At 32.3% G+C, this 21400-nt stretch overlaps 1 protein-coding gene across 4 annotated transcripts in view; it reads right to left on the bottom strand.

Annotated features, from left to right (window-relative positions):
* LOC145277581 (BTB/POZ domain-containing protein KCTD21-like) overlaps window positions 1-21400 on the bottom strand; it is a 75508-nt gene that overhangs the window by 17381 nt on the left and 36727 nt on the right. For 2 of the 4 annotated variants that reach the window (XM_080129084.1, XM_080129088.1), the window contains exons 2-3: window positions 15915-15983; window positions 5187-5372 (exon numbers count right to left, since the gene is read on the bottom strand). In XM_080129084.1, coding sequence (XP_079985210.1) covers window positions 5187-5372; window positions 15915-15983 — 255 coding nt within the window. Of the gene's footprint in view, window positions 1-5186; window positions 5473-15914; window positions 15984-21400 lie in introns of all 4 variants that reach the window. The other 2 variants (XM_080129085.1, XM_080129086.1) reach the window with 2 other exon arrangements.

Genomic DNA, 21400 nt, shown 5'->3' with positions numbered 1-21400 from the left:
AAAATCTATCTTCATTAATTTATGCCCAAATTAAGACAGAACTATAAGAATGTGGGTTTCGACGTCTGCTTTTTTTTTTCTAATACTAAAACAAAGGTAAAATTCTAATTTTTTTCCAAGCATATTTCCCAAGCTTGATCAGTTTTTTTTTTTTTTTTCAAAACTGATGTGTATGCTTATACTCCGTTTTAAAAAAGGTCAATCTCCCATAGTTTTATTTTTTCTTTACACGTGTGCTAATCTGGCACAAGGCCACCAGCTATAAGTGCTCTCCTTGATGGAGGCATTACATGACAGTTATTGTAATCTTGGTATCGTGTCAAAACAATACAGTGACTGTGAAATAAATTATACATTATGTTAACATTATTTGAATTATACATTATGGATAGATATACAGACTGATAATAATGGAGATAAGATGGCACACGATTGATAATATATGCAAAATCCCCCTTTTACTTTTATCCAGAGGTTTCCATTGTAAGGGGCATAACTGCTTATCGCTTGATAGCAAGGGGCATAACTCTTATTGCTAAAAAAGAATTATGTTCTTTCAATGTTTTTTGTCTGTTTCGTTCGTACCCAAAAATGAACATTTATTTATAGCGATGTATCTCTTGACAAGCTCATTTGGCATAACAGTAAGAGTGTTTGCTGAGGAGTTCAAAGATCAGGATTCAATCTTTTGTGTAGTCATACCAAAGATACTAAAAAAAAAAAAAAAAAGAAAAAAAATACTTTATACTCCCTTGCATTATAATGGAAAAGGAGTGGCCTCCCCCACCCTACACATTTGATCAACCACTTTACTTCAATCGAAATTCTCAGAACTCATTTGGAACTTACATCTATACGAAATACATAAATATTTGCAGGTTCCATTAAATTCTCTCTAATCTAATTAAAAACTGACAGCACTCCTTTATACTGACGCCATAATTTGCACCACCTCTTAATTTTGATGTGTTCTCTCATCTGCCAACCACTAGACTTAGTCCCCTCCAATTCGTCCTTAACGCAGACACTCCCCTGATATGCAAATTAATGCCCTTATATTTTTCAATCACATTCTCCTTTACCTGTAAAATGTTGAGTTAATAAAGTGAAGAACATTAATTTTTCTCTCACTAATTGACCCGTAAACTGTGCTATATATATCTTTAATGATTTCTTGGTATACTGGACTCCAGGACAAGAATTCATCTAGTATGGTGAAGCATCCAGACTAATGCTGTTACTATAGGCAACATCACTTAAAGAGGCACTATTTCTCGTATAAGCCAGCATGGAGTACCCATTTCAAGAAACTCTAATTTGGGTTGCGAATACCATGTTATTTTGAATATTTAATCAGAGTTTATAGTTATAGTAGGAGGGAATATCTGCATACCAAGTTATCTAGACAAACCTCTGTATTGTAGCTTAGACACTCAAATATGTTTAGTAGGCATTCAAGGAACATATATATATATATATATATATATATATATATATACGTGCATGTGTGTATAAATAGAATATGGGAAATAATACAAAATCTTACTTATAATCGGAACCATATCCAAAAGATATTTACAGATTTGCAAAAACGCAGATAGTATATAAATATCTTAATTAGAACAGTCATTCACAAGCACCTGTTTTGACATATCACCGTTTTTAGTATGGTTAGACATAGTGAGTGTTTTCAAGGTAAAATTCAAAACTCAACCATTCATATACCCACACCACCATGTATTGAGCACTATAGTATGCAAACTTACCAGCTAACATTAGTGATAATGCAAACTATATTCTGATCAGAGAGACTTTAGACACTGAAGTTCTCATGTCTATGCTGTGCAATCAAACTTCATCCAAGGAAAATATTGATTGCAATTTTCAAACGAGTTAACATTGTGCCATTGCTATCATTTGAAATCCCTCCCACTTCCCCTAAACTTAAAAGAATCCGTTTGTTCGCTTTCTAAGATTTCAGAAAGGTGATATTGCTTGATTTTTAAAAACATTGTTTCTAGTCATTACAACATACGTTGACTATACCAGGAAAACTTATTTAGTTCTTGTCCAGAATTCGCCCCAATATTTAACAAACAAAAATAAAGAAAAATCTGTATGATATATGTACCTATGATGAAATGAAAACATTAAAAAATGTAAATTAATCTAGTATTATTTTTATTAAAAAAAATCATTTTTAAGTGATTAATGAGAATTCATAGGTATTACAAGATAAATCATACAAGTTTGAATTGTTGAGTTATCTCTCCGTTTCTTGAGACTGCTTTCACAATCACAAACAAGGCGGTCACTTCTTGATTACTTATAAAATTTTAATTTCTTATTTAAAAATGAAACAATTCATATGATCTTTGGAATATATTTTCGTTTCATAAGTATGTACATTATCTTTCATCTTTCATTATTTCCGTTTTTATATTGGGGGAATTCTGAACAAAAATGGAAATTTTAAATATAAAAAGGAAAATGAAGATGGAGTGGAGCAGGAAATAAAACAATTTACATGAATCGAACCTTAACCCTTATCATTCATAAATATTGCTCTACTTGTTAGCAAAATAAACCGTTCGAATTGGATAAGTACAAAACAATACCCACAACAGACCTCGCCACCATGCAACAAGGGTTCATGACTGGAAATGGTTTTGATGAGCTTCTGATGTGACAACTTGCTTAAAACCACTTTCCCAGAGGGGGGACAACTCTAGCATATGCAAAATAGCAGAAAACAGACTTGCATGCATTCCCCACCGAAAGGGGCGTCTTAGGTAATCAACAATTAAAACCCCTCTTTCAATGGAGGCGATAATGGCTGGAAAGGTGCATCTCCTAAGACAAACTCAAACTGTACCTCACTCCTGCAAGAAGGTGCTTTCAGAAAAAATTTAAACAGATCTCAGAAAAACAATGATTAAGGTGTAAACGTGCACTACGTTCCATCTTTTAGTGATGCATATGAATGGCAGAAATTGCAGGTAATGTTCAAACAAAGGACAAAGAGGAGCACAAAGAATTGCAAATATCACTGGTTGGAGTGTGGACACCCAACAGATGTGTTTTTACAGTTCTGAATTTTAGAGATGAGATGTGAATGTATTTAAATTAATTAGACAATTGTTCTCATCTTGAATGTCACCTGCACAACGTTTCAGTCTATTTAACCTCTGATCTTCAGATGTATAAGTTGCCAGGTTTGGAATTTTGGTATCTAGTTGGAAGTAAGTTTACACAGATTACAAAGATTATTTAATTATTAGGGAACTCTAGGGGTGTAATTTCTAACTCAAGATTAAATTTTTAATTAAATCCATCAACCAATTGTAAGTTCTTAGAAACATAATATTTACAAAACTAAGAGGTTGCTGGTTTCAGTATGCTTAATAGCGTGTTATCCATTTACTTGAAATAAATACCTTGTTAAAAAGAAAATCATGCGGAGATCAACCTATTTGAGAAAAGGAAATTCTGAGATTATCTGTAAATAACCATTTTTGCTGTCTTAACACAGGGTTTTTTTTTTTGTTTTTTATAGGGTTGACGGTCAGTTGGGCTAATGTGCCCTTAGGGTTTTTAGCTAAAAGGTGTGTGCTGATGGGATATATTTCAGTTTAGTAAGACAAAAAATCTCATCTTAGAAGTTTGCTATTCAACCTAGAAAAACAAATACCATTTTAACTCTTAAAGAAAAATAAATCTCTTCATCTACATAATTATAAAACTCCGAACTGTCCTTGCTTGAATCTAGTTTTTGACAATCAGGTGATTCCATCTTTTAAAAAAGGGATAACAAGTGAATTGTATACACATAACATCCACATACAGTAGTGTTTCGTTGTAGCACAACGAATCAGTGTGGCTGGACAAGCACCTTTCCCCAGCCGTGGATTAAACCTACAACCATTGAGTCGACGGTCTGCAATTCTACCCATAAGGCTACGAATCATTGTCTGCAAACGTCCCTCATCAAGTGCCTATTAAAGAAGCACTTGCCCATCGCTTTATAGTCCTCAAACTGCTAGTTTGTTTACGAACAAACGGACAGTGAGTTTTGCTTGATAGCCAAACGAAGCATCGGATGAAAGTACATTTGTGACAGTGCTCAACCCAAAGAGTGGGGCTTTAATAGTGTATGTATATATATATATATATATATATATATATATATGGACATGGCTCAGAAGCTAAGGAATGAGGGTGAAGAGTTGTAGGTTTTGGTTCTAGCTGATGGCACCTGTCAAATGTTTTTAGTTTTGATCTCGCTACTATATATTAGCTTCATTATAATAATTGATAGAGAATTGTCTCTATAATAATAACACAATCTGCGTGAATTAAGATATATTTAAGCATATTTTATGACTGGGCAATGCCAGGTTGCCTGCTAGTTTTTAAAATAGAGCCGTTATTTTTATTTGACAGAAGAATTTATTGTAGCATTGATCAAACCAAAATCAACTTTGGACTGGCACAACTAGTGGGACGATCACGGCCTGTAAAACGAATGCTCCCATGCATGTTCATAAAAATATAACTGCTTATTAAATAATAATTGAATATCACCGACAAATTAATTCATGAAAACAAAAAATTGTTTCATAGAAATTCATGCTACCATATGCCCCACAGTCATAGAACCAAGTCGCATAGATGCCAGGACGTTTATAAATATCGTCTGGGGTGCTTCTGCAGAATGGGATTTCAAATACATTTTAGGTAAAAAAAAAAAAAAAAAAAAAACACTATTACATACTTGTGTCATATTGAAATTAGAAATTCAAAACAATTATGAAAAATGATGGAGTAGAAGATTTGCTAGAAAAAAAGAAAAGATATTAGCATCCCATCATTTTCTATTTGTGATGGATTTTATTTGAAAGCAAGGGAGATAAGTCAGTTTAGCATATAGAATTGTCAAAATCATAAACTGTAGTTACCTCCCTTGGAGTTTAATTTTAAAAACAAATCTATCATTTGATAAATTTGATTTTTACTTTTGATTATTTTTCTATCATTTTTTGTAATTTTTACTAATTTAGACATGGCATGTAAATACGTAAGTGTTTTACTTAAAATATATTTAAAATTCATTCCATCATTTTGCACAAAAAAAAAAAAAAAAAAAAAAAAAAAAAGGTAATGAGGTAATGAAAACTTATACTCACCGGAATAGGTGACCATCTCTGTCTATGAAGAAGTTTCCATCCCGATCTGTGGCTGAAGGCAAGTCTCCTTCGAACATGCGAGCCAGCATGGAGTCTGGGTAACTGATGAGGGTCAGGAAAGAAGTAGTATAAATCACACCCCCAACATTCAGGCTGACCGGCTTGGAGCAATTAGCACCATTCATTCTGGTAATGTTGAAGAGAACGCCAATCAGGAGAAGATAGAGAGTCATTAAGTGGCCAGATAGAAGACCAGATAAAGTTCAAGATGGCCCAAGTGTAAAGCCTTAAAATAAAAAACTTTTCTCTACAGAATTCTCCAAGAATCCAGTAAGGCACATGCATGTGTAGGTGTGTGTACATGTTTTCTTGTAAAACAGACTAACATTTATATACATTTTTTTTAACACAAAATAGGTAAATAAATAAAAATGAACCCATTACACCAGAGCATAAAAAGATTAAATTAATATGAAGTTAAAAACAATTATAATTAGCATGTCTATTATAAAAAAAAAAAAGAAAAAAAAAAATAGAAAAAAAAATGCATATCTACCTTAAGTTTTTCTAACATATTTTAATAACACAGGATAGATACTAGAATATTCATTTACAAATTAATATATATTCTGCAGCAAGGAATTAAATACTTTTTCTATATTTTAAATATTTGTTCCAGGGGTGGGCAATCAAGAAAATATAAACTTTGATCTTTGGTTAGAATGTTTTACTTTTAGCGAAAAATAAATATGCATTTAAACATTTACCCTTTATATAATAGACTAGCAGGGCTACCCGTCATTGTCCAGGTCATAAAAAAAAATTCTGCAGAATCTGATATATTAAGTGTGTATGTGTCATGGTGGCTAGTCTAAGAGCCAAATTAGATTTAAAATCAGCACCTTTAATCCAATATCCTTAAGTCAAAAGTTCTTGAACACATTCAAAGTTAAAATATGCAAAATAAAAAACAAAAAACTTAGAAACAAATGTTTCTACACTTTTAGCATTGAATTGAATAATATTCATCAGTCATCCAAATAAATCATTTATACTTTTAATATCAAATCACTGTATGTATTTGACAGTGAAGAGAAAATCTTGGGTTTGTATTACTGTACACATAGATTCGAAAAAGTTGTCAAAAAACAAATATATAACAAATAAATGTTATCAAAGGCAAGATAAGTTACTTTTCTGCCAAACTGGATATATTTTTTTGTATTTTTATTCAATGTAACATGCTTATTCAGCTCGAAAAACATACAGTGTTTACCGATGTATTCGAAAATTCAAGATGGCGTCTCACACCCTCTTTAACACCGTAAATATTTTTTTTTTTTTTTTTTTTTTTTACAGTGATCACCACTTATCAAGGCCCGGAAGCCACTCAGGGATAAGGGTTATTGCAAGTACATTACGTTAGTGAGGAGATTTGCTGAAATGTTTACTTAAGGGGGCGGTTCATTAGGAATTTGTTAACATTGGACTTGAAGACAACCAAGTTGTAGTCCGGAGGGAAGCAGGCAGACGGAACAGAGTTCCACAGGCGTGCAGTTCTAAGAAAGAAGCTTTGTTCATGGAATCTGCGTTTTGATTTAGGCACAGATATAGAGTGGGGGAAATTTTTCACAGTGGATTCAGCTAGACGGGTGTTTTTCGTGAAAGATTGGCGAGGGGGGACCAGAGATTGGAGTTCAGACGAGCATCTGCCATGGAAATAACGATAAAACAAGGACAGGCTCGCAACGTCTCTTCTGTGGGAGAGAGGTTGCAGGGTAGAGAAAAGGGCATCCCCCACTAAGCCACGAAGTCTATTTTGTACTCTGTCAAGGCAGGATAGGCTGTCCTTAGCAGCTACGGCCCAGATATGGCAACAGTACTCCATCCTTGGACGTACTTGGCTTTTATATAGATAGAGAATTGCATCCGTAGTGAGATATCTTCTGGAGCGGTAGAAGGACCCCACCATCTTTCCAGCGACCTTGGCAACAGACTTGATGTACGTGTTCCATTTCAGATCAGGAGTAAAGGTCAAACCCAGAAGCTTGTCAAAACACGGGCCTCACCCAGACGAGAGCCATCCATCACAATTGATGCCAGATGGGGATCAGAGCGTTGATGATGTAAGGATAGGAGTTTGGTTTTGGATGCATTAAAGGTAACCAGCCACATCTTCCCCCACTGAACCACGCGCTCGAGATCAGAGGAGAGAAAATCAGAGAGAACTTTGTCATTTACAGCCTTTGATGTGTTGCCATAGATGGTCGTGTCATCAGCATAGATGTCAACGAATGATTTAAATATGGAAAAAGGTGTTATAAATAAAAAAATTATACAAAATACTATTAAAAACCAGCCGAATATATGTCAACCTATGTTACGGTAACATATTGAGCGAGTTTTTAACAGTATTTTATCCGGTTTTTTATTTATAACATCTTATCCCACACTTACCGTGTTAAAGAGAGAATAAGACGCCATCTTGAATGTTCCACTACATCGGTAAACACCGTATGGTTTTCGAGCTGAATAAACATGTTACATTGAATAAAAACACGAAAAATTATATCCAGTTTGGTAGAAAAGTAACTTATCTTGCCTTTGATAACATTTATTTGTTATATATTTGTTTTTTGACAACTTTTTCGAATCTATGTGTACAGTAATACAAACCCAAAATTTTTTTTTTTTTTTTACATTAAAAATGAATCAAAAGATATTCGATAGATGTTAATATTTATACATTCGTTTCTTTAGATAATTGAACTATTTCAGATCCATACGGAAAGGTAAAACATTTTGTATCCCTACACCTAACTCATTGAAGTAGGTTATAAAAAAAGCAAAAACAGTTGCTTGACCAGAATTCCCCCCATGAAAAAAAACTATGATGAACATACTCATGAAAGAACATGTCGTACACCAAAAAAATCAAACTGATCAAGTTTTATGAACATGGAGAGAGGGTGAGGCATTGGAAAAAAATTCAGATTAGCTTAAAAATGATTTTCTTTATAAAGATCAAACTACTTAGATAATATTTTAATTTTTAGCACACGATAATTTCATTCCATCACAGGTATGTGCATCATACAAATTTGAAAATATTTTCAAAGAATTCTGAACAAGTGACAAAAAACTTTTGTTTGATCAGTAGTCATTTTGAAAAAGCATTTGTCTTCAGTTTAAGTCATCATGGGTTCGAATCTCATGCTAGACAAGTTTTTTTTTTTGTTAAATGCATCTGGATACCCTGAGCACTAGTGGACATGGTAGTGTGAGGAAAATGTGGCTCGAGTGCATAAGATATAACTGCATGCAACCTGACTAATGTTAAGCCTCTGGATTAGGCCACACAGAAAGCAGGCATAAGACATTGCCTGGTATTACTCATCCTGGAGTCAGAGATACTCACAACATTAAATAAACCGGATGAGGAAATTTGAAATTGTATATACATTTTTAAGTTTGAGCGGAAGATTCCCAAGTTCAAAAAGATACACCTGAAGAAAGTTGCTCGAAACACTGAAAATATATGAATAGCAATATAATTCAAATGTTTTTATAATTTAAATTAAAAGAATTGTTTTCTAGCCAAGTGCAAAAAAGGAAACCTGATGGAAACAGGTACTTGAGCTTGTTGACGATGAAAATTTTGTAATTAAAGATTTTCCAATCCATTTGGATGAAACTGTTGCATTCTAAATTTTCCATATTTCTGTTTCCAAACAAGATTTTCTCGAGTTTCAGATTCGGAACATTTCGAAACAGTGTGATTAAGTATCCAACTTATTACTGCTTTCATCCTCATCTTCACTTTTCTATTTTTTTTTTTTTTTTCATAGCAATGCTATTTCTCTATCCTCACATACTCTAACAATAGTCCTCAGAATGGAATGTGATAACTATCAGGTTTCCAAACATTCATTAAAAAGTTTAGATATTTAAATTTAGAGGGGGGGGGGATCAACAATTACTATTATATTTTTTTTTAAATATAAAATTTTTTATTCTTAATTCTAAAAAATAAAACTTTAAACAAATAAATTAAGAAAATAACATTTTGTTTGTATATTTATTATTACAGAGTAATTTTTACTTGATTTTATTATGGTGCAATGGATAAAGGTGCTGAACAAGTTTAAGTTAGTCTTCTGGAGGTTAAAGGTCACTATAATGCAAACAACAATAATTTAGAATAACAGTATTTCTACCCTGCCATAGTTGATAAAACAAAAACAATATACCTCTGGATTAAATAGTGATGTTCAAAATTCTATATAGGTTGCAGATTTTGAAAAAATTATTAAAAAAAAAAAAAAAAAAAAAAGTCTATTGACAAAAAAAGCTATTGTATTTTTCTTCAAACAAAATAAGACGTTAAATTTTTAACAAAAAATTGCAAATATTTAAATTTGAAAGAAAATTCATTTGTTATGTAAAATAAAAAAATACAAAGAAAACCTTTCGTTTCAATTGTACAAATTCATAGAAACAGAAAATTGATCGGCTTTTTGTGAAATGGGTTAAGAAAAAGTAAAACAGTTTTAAACAAAGAAATAGGTTTTACAGACAAAAAAAATGTTGCCTTTTTTCAAGACAACAAAACGGCAAACTAATTATAAATACAGAAATCTTTTTGATTAAAAAAGAAATAAAAAACTAAGCAAAGAAAAACTGAGTGACACGACGTGACCTGATTAAAAGAAAAAAATCATCAAGTACATTGATTGCTAGAAGTTCCCAACTTTTTCATATTCAAGAATAAACTTATTTTAAACTAATTTTCTTTTTTTATTTTGTTGCAAATAGTCACTTCCAAAGTGACATTTTCATCAACTTAAAACTTTTATTTATTAATGGGAGATGACAGGCTAAATGATTTGAAAAATACAACAGGCTTCATATTTCTTAGCAATTCACTGGCAGAAATTAACCATATAAGAGAGGTTTCACTCTTGAAATTATCAAAGACACAGCATTCTGGTTATATTTAACAGTAATTCCATATTTACCAATTTATATGTGGAAGAGTATTTGAAAAATAATTTATAATTTAGATGTTTTCGGTTGTCTTTTATACGCAATTTCACCATCCTGGTTATCTGACATTGCTATCAGTCTTCTAAAACACTCGCATTATATAGCAAAGAAAGTTAACTGATGATGTATAAAAAAAAAAAAAAAATTGACATTATCTGTTGCATCATCAAATGTTTGAAAAATGGAACACAATACAGTCTTATTCCATGAAGTTTCAAAAATTCACAAAAGTAAATAGACCAGTTATGTACAAAAAAAAAAAATTCTGGAACAGTATAAAATTAAAATCTTAGATATTGAAGTTGTGGAATCTGGTTGCAGGGGTGAGAAAGAAAAATAAAATACTAAAGCTGTTTATAATATTTGTTTCTCTAGAGAGTTTTATTATGAACTAGTCGTATTCATTGTCCATGTGGGGAATAATCTTACATATAGTCATGTTTATATTGTTTGCTTTGAAAGCAAAGTTAGAAATAACATTTAGAATATGAATAATAAGGAACTGCTAGCAGTGTTTGTTCTTAAAACATTTGTTCACGCCATGTGTCTTAGCTGTAAAACGGCTTTAATGAATACAAATTTTTTTTTTTTAATTATTTTGAATCTTAAAAATACCAATAAAATTTAAACCTTTTCAAATACATTCTCAGCAAGACATTGATTATATTCTTATTTTATAAAAAGAAATATTAAAAATGAAAAAAAAAAAAAAATAATTTTGTTACATTCTAACACATTTCAATTATTTATGAACCTAACCAATAATTGCCTCAAGAGACCCCAACCCAGATGCAGTCGAGGAAAAATCTAAGAGGTCTGCAGATTCCTTGAAAAATTTAACTCTTATTTAAACTTATTTCAATATTCTGCTAACATACCAATTTCTATAACACAAACAAATATTAATGCCCCCTTCGCTCAAACGATATGTTTAATTTTATCAGAGGAAACCAAACACATTTGTCTCGCTTTAGTTACCTCTTCTAAGTATATATATGTATATATATATATATATATATATAGCCTAGCTCAAAGAAATGAAAAACAAATACAAAAAATAAAGAAATCTATATATCTATAAAAGTGAACGTGTGTGTGCACATATATTTCCCACTACAATAACTGTCAATGTTAAGTCTACAGATGGGTACTGAGATTTGGGAAAATCTTTGTGATCGGTTTTTCGCCAGAAATTTGGCTGTTATGGGGGTCAAAGTTCAACGATTTTACCTTTGAGAACTCTACCAAACTCCTCCAACAATTTCGGGTCTAAACACTTGAAATTTTAGATATAGGTTCCTTGGACATGGATCTAACTTAATAACTTGATTTAAGCCCCAAATAATAAATGTTAAGGGTCATAATAGGGGTCAAAGTTTTAAAAAAATTGACCGCTTTTTTTTTTTTTTTTTTTTTTTTTTTGCTCAACATACACCTCCAAATACCCGGACAACACCGGGCTGAAATGCTAGTAAATATATAAAGTACTCCTACCTGCATTTTTTAATAAATTTAATTTTCTCTTTTATATCACAATCTTTTCAATTCTTTGTTATTATTGAATATCTGTTCATTAAAAAAATAGATATTCTTTTGAATTATTTTGGAATTAAGTTATTCTTGTACATGGAGAACCAAAGGAATCTGCATTATTATTTGAGTAAATTTGTATGAATCACGATTGTACAACATTTTCGACTGGCTCAATATTTTTTGTTAGCATTGGTCTCCAACATCCATAAACGAACCTAACGCCATAGAACCAACTGGATTCAAACTTTGCACACCTCCCACATCCAACTGATCACATTTAAACAATTAGAATTCATACAATGAAACAATTCCATAAACAATCAAATATGACCAAAAAATAAAACGATTACAACATCTGAAAGAGCAATCAAGGAAAGAACGTTTTTAAACAAGTGATAAATGATTTCAGATTTTTTCTTTTTTTGTACTGAAATAAAGATTAGACTGATAATCCTGTTGTAAAAATAGTTTTATCTACATCTTGGGGAGTTAACTACATCCACAAATACAATAAGCCAAACGACAGATGCAAATCACATATGTTGAGAAGGTAAAACAAAAATACAAGACAGTTTTTCTTATAATCTTACAGTAATAAAGTAAGTTATTAAGATTTTTATTTTAAAGAAACAGCTTTGCTTCCATCTAAAAATAATCTGTTCTTGAACAACATTTCAATACATTGGTATCGCAAAGAAAAACTAAAATGGATAAATTTTGATGGTTACAAAACTGGAAAATGGATAAAAATTCATGTTTGGAAAATTGCCAATACAATCACTCCATGAAAAAAAAAATTTTTTTTTTTTTTTAAATAATTTAAATTTTAGCATTTGTATTCTAATACCCTCCCCCCATCCCCACTTTTTTTTTTTTTTTACTGATCTCCCCATGAGGATAAATTTAAATACAAGGCTATTATTTTTTAATGCAGGGGATATTCAGTTCTCCATAAAAAGGGTAGTCTGTATAGGATAAGTATAAAAATTGTCTTAATCAAAAAGGATTTTTTTTTCTACTCTTACCAAGTCTTTAACATATACTACAATATGCTCCTAGCTTGAAGGCCAGGAAAGTATTAGAGCTTCTAACCTAATAGGTTTCAAACTACCAACCCAATTAACAGCTAAATCTCAACCCTTTTAATGTAGAGGTCCCCTTTAAAGCCAGAAAAATGTCTACTTTAATAGATTCTTTCCTCAAACTGATTACTTTTGGAATTTCCTCCTTACTCTACCGATTGTACCAAGATGTAGAAATTTGAATGTAATGTAAAAAAACATCTTGTTGCACAACTCCCTACTTAGAATGCATTCTATATGACCCCTAATTACAGTAGCCCCTTATGTATCTCTAGCATATGCCTTGTTTGGGATAAAAACATTAAAAATTTTCTCAACCTTCCTTATTACAAACGTTGCCATTTTGTTTGACCATTTATCTAGCATTGTCATGTCATTCAGAAACAAAATAGATGTTAAATAGCGTAATATTTGTGCCTCCAAAGCACTACTAACACCAACGAAAAGAGAAATTTCTATTTTTGTTTTACTACTGGATTACTTACTGCTCTATGCAGAATATTGAGTACTATATATTATGGCTCCTGCGCAACACCATTTTTTTTTAACATGTGAAATTTAAGAGACCCTCAGAACACTACTAAAACATTTGTAACTTATGCCCACAGTTGTTGACATGACAGAGATAATGACCTGCTTGAAATTATGGATCTAGGTCTGGTCATTATAGTAACACTTTCAGGTCATTGTACTCACCAGTATTTTTAGATGCTTTTTTTGTTATACAGGGTGGGCCAAAATAAGGGTCCTATTTTTAAAAATTCATAAATTCATGTAAGTTTTAAGAAGTGTTTTTCGGCCAAAATTTGTTTTGTTTATTTCAAAAAAATCTCGGAAGGGTCAGTCTACACACACATAAAGTTTGGTGAGTTTAACTTTTATTTTGTGGAAGTTATTCAAATTTAAAGATAGGACCCTTATTTTGGCCCACCCTGTAGTATTTGTGGTTTACTAGACACCCTGGAGTGAACAAAGGAGGTATTGTATTAGATATATTCTAGAATAAGTTCTACCTAAGGTGGATTAATTTGAAAGAAAAGGCAGGTGATGTTGAATAAACACAAACTACCCGAGTTTATTTCTTTATAACTGTTTGAGCATGTCCTTAACTATTTTCCAGCAAAGATTACAAGGAAGTCAATTTTTAAATTCAAGCAGAAAATTGCCAACATATAAAACAGACATTATGATGAATCAAACTTAAAAAATAAATGCAAATCTTTGCAGAATAGTTACACTATTAATGCACACTATCAATATATCAACTTGCTAAATATTTCATCCAATAGTTAAAAAAATAAAATGCCCTCTTAATTCTCCTTTCTTACTATTATTTTTGAATTCATCTAATTTAACATTTTTGGTCCCCTGACAAAGGGAGGGAGGACCTGTAAATTCACCCTCGTCCGTTCATCTGTCTGCACTTTTCTCAATAACTATGCCTTGGAATTTTTTGAAATTTTGCACAAACATTAAACATGATATGAGTAAAAAAGTAACAGAACAAATTTTCCAGAAAAACTCCAGTTGCCCTTCCTTTCAGGTTAAAATGGCTAAAATTGACACTTGTGCTTATTAAAAAAAATTGATCCCTTGGATTTTCATAAAACTTTCTGAAAAGTTGTAACTGATTTCTATATAATTTTGTTTGTTTATACTTTGCGTTAACTCTTGGGTGTGCCCCATGGGCTCTTTTAGGGCTAATAAAAACACTCCACTTTTGCGATTATTTTACCATATTTGTCCAAAATTTTCTGTGTATGTCTATTTAGCAGTTTTGCATGGTGAAGAATTCAAATTTACATATGTTAAGGCCTAAAACTGCATCGTTTGTTCATTTTCACCAGAAAATGATGTCCCCTAGGGACTTTTGGGCCTAAATGGGGGTGGGTCAAATGCTGAACAGTCATTTTTTTATGCCTCGTTCACTGTGCACTCGTGGAGGATCATGCATGCTTCACCTGTTTTTATAGAAATTGCTAAAGACAAAGCATGAAGCCACTTGACGTAACAAAAAAAAAAAAAAAAAAAAGACAGAAAAATGCCACTTCAAAATAAAAAACTAACTATATAGATAGATTCTAAAGTAGAAAATGGCTTCATAGAGGATCATCCCTTTTAAAAAAGGAGACTGTTGGTTTGACCACACTGCATGCCATAAGCCAAGAGAGTTCCACCATGAAGCAATAGAACCACTCCAAGGTTGGCAAAGATGTCTAGGAGGCCAACCGTAGACATGGTTACAGAGCATTGAAGCAGACGTCGAAGCTAGCTCCAGTCCACAGGTTTATATTTGCTGCTGATTCTGGGACTGGCTGTCCATCACTATCTTGACTGCTACGGAATGTCATGTGTAGTCTGCAGTCATTCAGGATGCTGTGTGGTGTTCGCAAGGAGCCATCCTAATCCATCCTGGGAAATATCGCCTTAAGTCAAGAAAACAGCAATTCCCCCCCCCCCCTTTGTTATAAACATTGCTCATGGAATACAAGAACTAAAAGGACAAAGTATGGGTAGTGAGAGTTACAAGGATACCAAAAGTAAACACAAGGTTCACTTTCTACTTTCCATAATTATCATTCTTGTTCTGACAAAATATTCCAAAAATATACCTAAGTATACATTGAGGAATAATTTTTAAAAATATTCGCCATAATTAGAAATAACAATTATTCTGAAAGTTTTAATTCACTTCTAGTAAAGTAGTTAAACCTAATGTTTCCTTGTACTAATCCTTAAATTGGTTTATTAAATCAAAAGTTCAGTTTGAAATTACTGGAAGGTCGGTGATGAAGACAAAAATCACTTAAAATAAGCCAGAAAGTACGACAGCCAAAGGGGGAAGAAAGACAAGAACAACAATTTAAAAGAATTTTTTTCAGAGAAAACTTTACTTTTATTTCTCTCAATTTGTTCCAGCCATTACAAAAAAAAAAAAAAAAAAAAAAAAAAAAAAAAAAAAATGCATTTCTAAGTTTAATTTTTTTTTTTTAATGGACAAATTTTAACAACCAAAAACAAGGCAACCACAAGAATAAAAAGTTTTTGTTTTTTCTCCAATACTTACTCTGGATCACTGCTGCTCCCACAAGGAATATGAGTTTCACTGTTTGGAGCAACACTGTGGACTAACCACCTATGGAGACAAAAACAAAAGTTACAACCAGATTCCACAGCTGATACAATCGTTTGAAAATCTAAAAGTATTGCTCAAATTCTTATTTTGTTCTTAATCTGAAATGAAATTTTTAAACAAAAAATTATGATCTAATAGGATTTTATATATCGACAAAAACAAATTTACAAACATCCATCCACTGGTTCTGGATTTATACTTAAAATGATGGCAAGAATTATATATATATAAAGGGTGTCTAAAGTCTGGGCACATAGGTTAAGTAAATACTAAATGATTTACTGTGTCACATCTTTGTTTTCCCCACTGTAATAAGGCTGAAAGGAGAGTAAAACCAGTCCCCCCCCCCTCCAGTGAGTATTCTATTTTTATAACCGATCAGAAAAATTGCAACGCTGATATCTAATGATACTATGTGTCCAGACTTTGCAGACACATCATAAAATCTCCAGCTATGGTATAGCTTTCCAATTATTAAATTATTTCTCTGATAGGTTCAGAAGAGTAGTGGTTGATGAGCAGAAATCAGAAGATTATAGTATTAATGCTGGAATCCCTTAAGGGTCCATCCTGGGTTCAACTCTCTTCCTGATCTACATCAATGATCTTCCAAATCACATCTTAGATCATTCATAGACATTTATGCTGATGACACTATCTATGGCAGCTCATCAAAGGCCATAAACGACCAAGTTCTGATTCTCTCTCCTCTGATCTTGAGCACGTGGTACAATGGGGAGAAATTGACTGGTTACTTTTAATGCATCTAAAACTAAGCTTCTATCTTTACATCAACGTTCTGATCCCCATCTGGCATCAACTGAAATGAATGGCTCTTGTCTTGGGGAGGCTTCATATTTTGACAAGCTTCTGGGTTTGACCTTTACTCCTGATCTGAAGTGGAACACATACATCAAATCTGTTGCCAAGGTTGCTGGAAAAATGATGGGATCCTATCAATCCAGTAGATATTTACCAGCTGATGCAATTGTCTACCTATATAAGAACCAGGATGGAGTATTGTTGCTACCTCTGGGCTGGAGTTGTTAGAAAAAAAAACTTATTCTTGCCTTGACAGAGTTCAAAATAGACTTTGTAGCCTAGTGGGGGATGCCCTTTTCTCTTCCCTGCAATCTCTTTCTCACAGAAAAGACATGGTGAGCCTGTCTCTGCTTTACCATTATTTTCATGGCAAGTCCTCATCTTAGCTCCAATATATGCCCCTCCTCGCCAAACACTCGTCTAGCTAAAAACACTATCAACAATATTCTCTACTATCTGTACCTAAACCTAAACAGATTCCATGAAAAAAGCTTCTTTCTTAGAACTGCACACTTGTGGAACTCTTCTGTTTGCCTGCTTTCCAGCCGACTACAATATAGTCGTCTTTAATATTTGATTTTTCATTTTTTTTTCTTTCTAATAAAAAGGTAATGGGAGGGGTCTTCATTTCTTATTTTATAGATACTCAACCATGCCTCAGATACACTGAGACAAAAAAAAAAATTAATATACATTTCTAGATGTTCACTGAAGAAAATAGTGAATCCACCGAACATATAAACGCCACCGAATGTTGAAGAAATTATGATCCCCTTCTTAAACAAAATAAATATATGTATTAAAATATTACCTGCGTTTGAAGCTTTGCATATATTTAAAACTAATTACGTACATAATTTGGAAGATTAAAAACGCTTTTTTTTGAATAAACAAATTTGTTTAGATGATAAAAAATACATTAATTTTAGCCTTCCAAACGTAATCATTTATATACATAATTTTTAATTAAGAAAAAAAAAAAAATTATATATATATATCGTCTATAATATAAAGCTGAAATCTGTGTGTATGTCTGGTTACGAATAGGTCCTGTATGGTTGACTATTATAGAAAACTGATCACATATAATGATAAATGTATCGAGACACAGAAATGGGTATGTTTGATCTGGCATAATGATGATTAATTAAAATTGTGGGGTCTGCATACGCGCCTGGTCTACAGAGTATGAAAATTTGAAAATTAAAAAAAAAAAACGTTTACAAGTGTTTTTGATATAGATGTACATACTACTTTGATAAGTATGTTTTAACTTAAATAGGGATGGTATAATAAAATTGTGGGGTCTGCATTCGCGCCTGGCCTCCATAGAATGGAAATAGGCACAAACTTTAATAAAGACTTTTCATATCTATCTGCGTAAGTATACTTTGATAATTATGTTTCAGTTTGAAGAAATATGGTATAATAAAATTATGGGGGTGTTCGTTCGCACCTTGCCTGCATAGAATAGAAATATGTCACAAAGTTTAACAAGTTTTTTTTTAATATAGATCCACAGAATATTGTGATAAGTGTTTCAGTGTGAACAGGTATGGTATAATAAATTATGGAGTTTATCTATTCTGTTTTTACTTTCATCATATTTTGCTTTGGTTTTGATACCCCCAAATTCGAAGCTATCTCTTTACAACCCTTCCTTTTCATAACTTATCATACTTTCATAAATCAGAGTCCATTTTCTGTAGGCTGTTTTTGAACCCAGTCAACGACGGGTACTTTTGCTAGTATATATATATATATATATATATATATATATATATATAAAAACAGAGATGTGTGTGCCACAGACGATTTCTGATTGGTTAATCCAATAATCACATCTAAAAAACTATGGTTCCTACGCTCTTAAATTTACCATAAAATATTATGGCCTTATTTACTGTCCATCTTGGAAGGGTTTATCTTTTTCCTAACTTGCCATTTACAAATTACAAAATTACGAAACTTACAGCAGCCATCACAATCCCACCTCCGACACCACGTCCGCCATTCTGGCGCTAGCCGCACACACACAACACGAAAACAAGCGCTGTCCTACCCAGCACACGCGCACACACACGTTCACTACCGTCCTCTTTAAAACACGTTCTTTTGAAGAGACGATTTTTTTAAGCTGTTGACACACGTTTTAAAAATCTAGCAAAAATTAATTTTCCTGAAATTTTTCAATATTTAAAAATAAATTATGCCGGCTGACAAAATTTTAAAACTTTTTTTTAAAGCTAGAAAGATAAAATTTAAAAATACTTATTTTTATATCTATATATATGTGAAACTAAACTAAAAAAAAAAAAAAACGCGCGTTCACTCGTGGTCTTAAGTTCATTTCAAGTTTGTATTACTGTACACATAGATTCGAAAAAGTTGTCAACAAACAAATATATAACAAATAAATGTTATCAAAGGCAAGATAAGTTACTTTTCTACCATACTGGATATATTTTTCGTGTTTTTATTCAATGTAACATGTTTATTCAGCTCGAAAACCATACAGTGTTTACCGATGTATTGGAAAATTCAAGATGGCGCCTCACTCCCTCTTTAACACGGTAAGTATGGGAAAAGGTGTTATAAATAAAAAACTAGAAAAAATACTATTAAAAACCCGCCGAATATATGTCAAGCTATGTCACGGTAACATATATTGAGCGAGATTTTAACAGTATTTTATCCAATTTTTTATTTATAACACCTTTTCCCAAACTTACCGTGTTAAAGAGGGAGTCAGACGCCATCTTGAATTTTCCAATACATCGGTAAACACTGTATGGTTTTCGAGCTGAATAAACATGTTACATTGAATAAAAATACGAAAAATATATCCAGTTTGGTAGAAAAGTAACTTATCTTGCCTTTGATAACATTTGTTATATATTTGTTTTTTTTAACAACTTTTTCGAATCTATGTGTACAGTAATACAAACCCATTAAAAAATATTCATTTTGATTTTAAAAAAATATTGTTCATTTCGATTAAAAAAACATTCATTTTGATTAAAAAAATAGTTTAATTTTAATATTTGTTTATTGTCTTAACTCATATCAAATGTTTTGCTTGTGTTCTGTTTTAAATATTCATAATCTTACATGCATAATTTTCATTTAATTATATTAAATAAACTTCAAGTTTACTACAAATCAAATCGTGTTCCTTCACTTTTTTAAAATGTAATTTATAAGTAATTAAAGAACGCATTCTAATCTTTAAAATCTATAATACAACGAAATATTCAATTGCTTATAATACTTAAACAAACAACTTGTGTTTTTTTTATTATTTTTTTTATTATTAATATTAGATGAGTTTCAGTATAAATCATCGTGTTCTTTATTTCAATCCAATTTTAAAGTTTTGTAACGCTGTCTGTAAAAATTACTGTTGATTATTGACAGTCTAAGAGTTCCACATATCTTGCTTGTTGGGACCTCGGCGATGACGTCATTTTTTCAGCTGGCCGGCCATCTTTATAACGAAGGCCATGCCACCATCCCCCCACCAAAGGGGGAAGCCTGGCATTTTCTCACCCGAAAGGAGGGAGCTTGGCAGTTTCTCCCCCCCAAAGGAGGGAGCCGGTGTCCCCCCCCCAAGGGTGGGGGGGGCGAAGAGGCCAGGAGGAAGTGACTTTTTTCTTTGGGGGGGAGGGGAGAAGCCTCCAGGCACCCTCCTCCCTGAAGGTGGGGTTGGGGATTATCTCTCCCTGAAGGGGGGAGGCCGGAGTGGGAAGGGGGCCGATCACCTAGGCAACGCCGGGTAACCCCCTGCTAGTATATATATATATATATATAACAAACAGTGTTTTGATAAAATAGGTTTTTCATAAATACAGATTTGTATAACGGCCTCACACAAACTTTAATTACATTTTTCTAAATTTAAAAAGGTTACCTTTAATGACCTCCATAGAAAATTAAATTTAATTGGAACAAAAAGTAATAAATTTTAGCCATTTACGTTTTTGTATTTGGATTATTCAAACAACTGTTCTCATCTTAACACTAAAGATAAGAACAGTGGTGCAAATACAAATTATCAATCCTCAGCTCAAAAATTTAGAAACATCTTTTTGTCCAATCATTTCCTAATATACATAAAACTATTACTCATACCAAGCTAAAATAACAAGTTATTTATTAAAGCAGGTTTGGAAAACTGCATAGCAAAGTCCAATGTAAACTAGTTCCTTTTCATCCTTTTAAGTAATCCAATTTACAAAATTTCCACCACTAACGCGATTAGTGCGATATTTTTCTGTTGACTTCTGTACATTCATTAACCCTTACCCTCGAGTGGCCTCTGGGCCTTGATAAGTGGTGACTCTTGTAAAAAAAAAAATGTACAATGGCTACTGATAAGAGTAGCAAGAATAGTATTAAAGTGATGTTATAGATGCAAAGAGTGTAGAGCAATTTGAAAGCGTTTTGATCTTTACATAGGTTTATAAATAGTCACATGCAGTTCATTTTCAGACTTTTTCATTCCCTCTCGATTTATCTTTTCATTCTAATCACTGTACCCCTTATTCTATCATTCTCTATCTATCGAAGACTCTCTCGTTTTCATTCAGGCTTTC

This window comes from Euprymna scolopes, chromosome 6 (genome assembly GCF_053919585.1).
Source record: "Euprymna scolopes isolate OS-2025 chromosome 6, ASM5391958v1, whole genome shotgun sequence".
NCBI lineage: Eukaryota > Metazoa > Mollusca > Cephalopoda > Sepiida > Sepiolidae > Euprymna > Euprymna scolopes.
The sequence above is the reverse complement of the archived record's forward strand: the minus strand, read 5'-3'. Positions and strand labels throughout refer to the sequence as shown.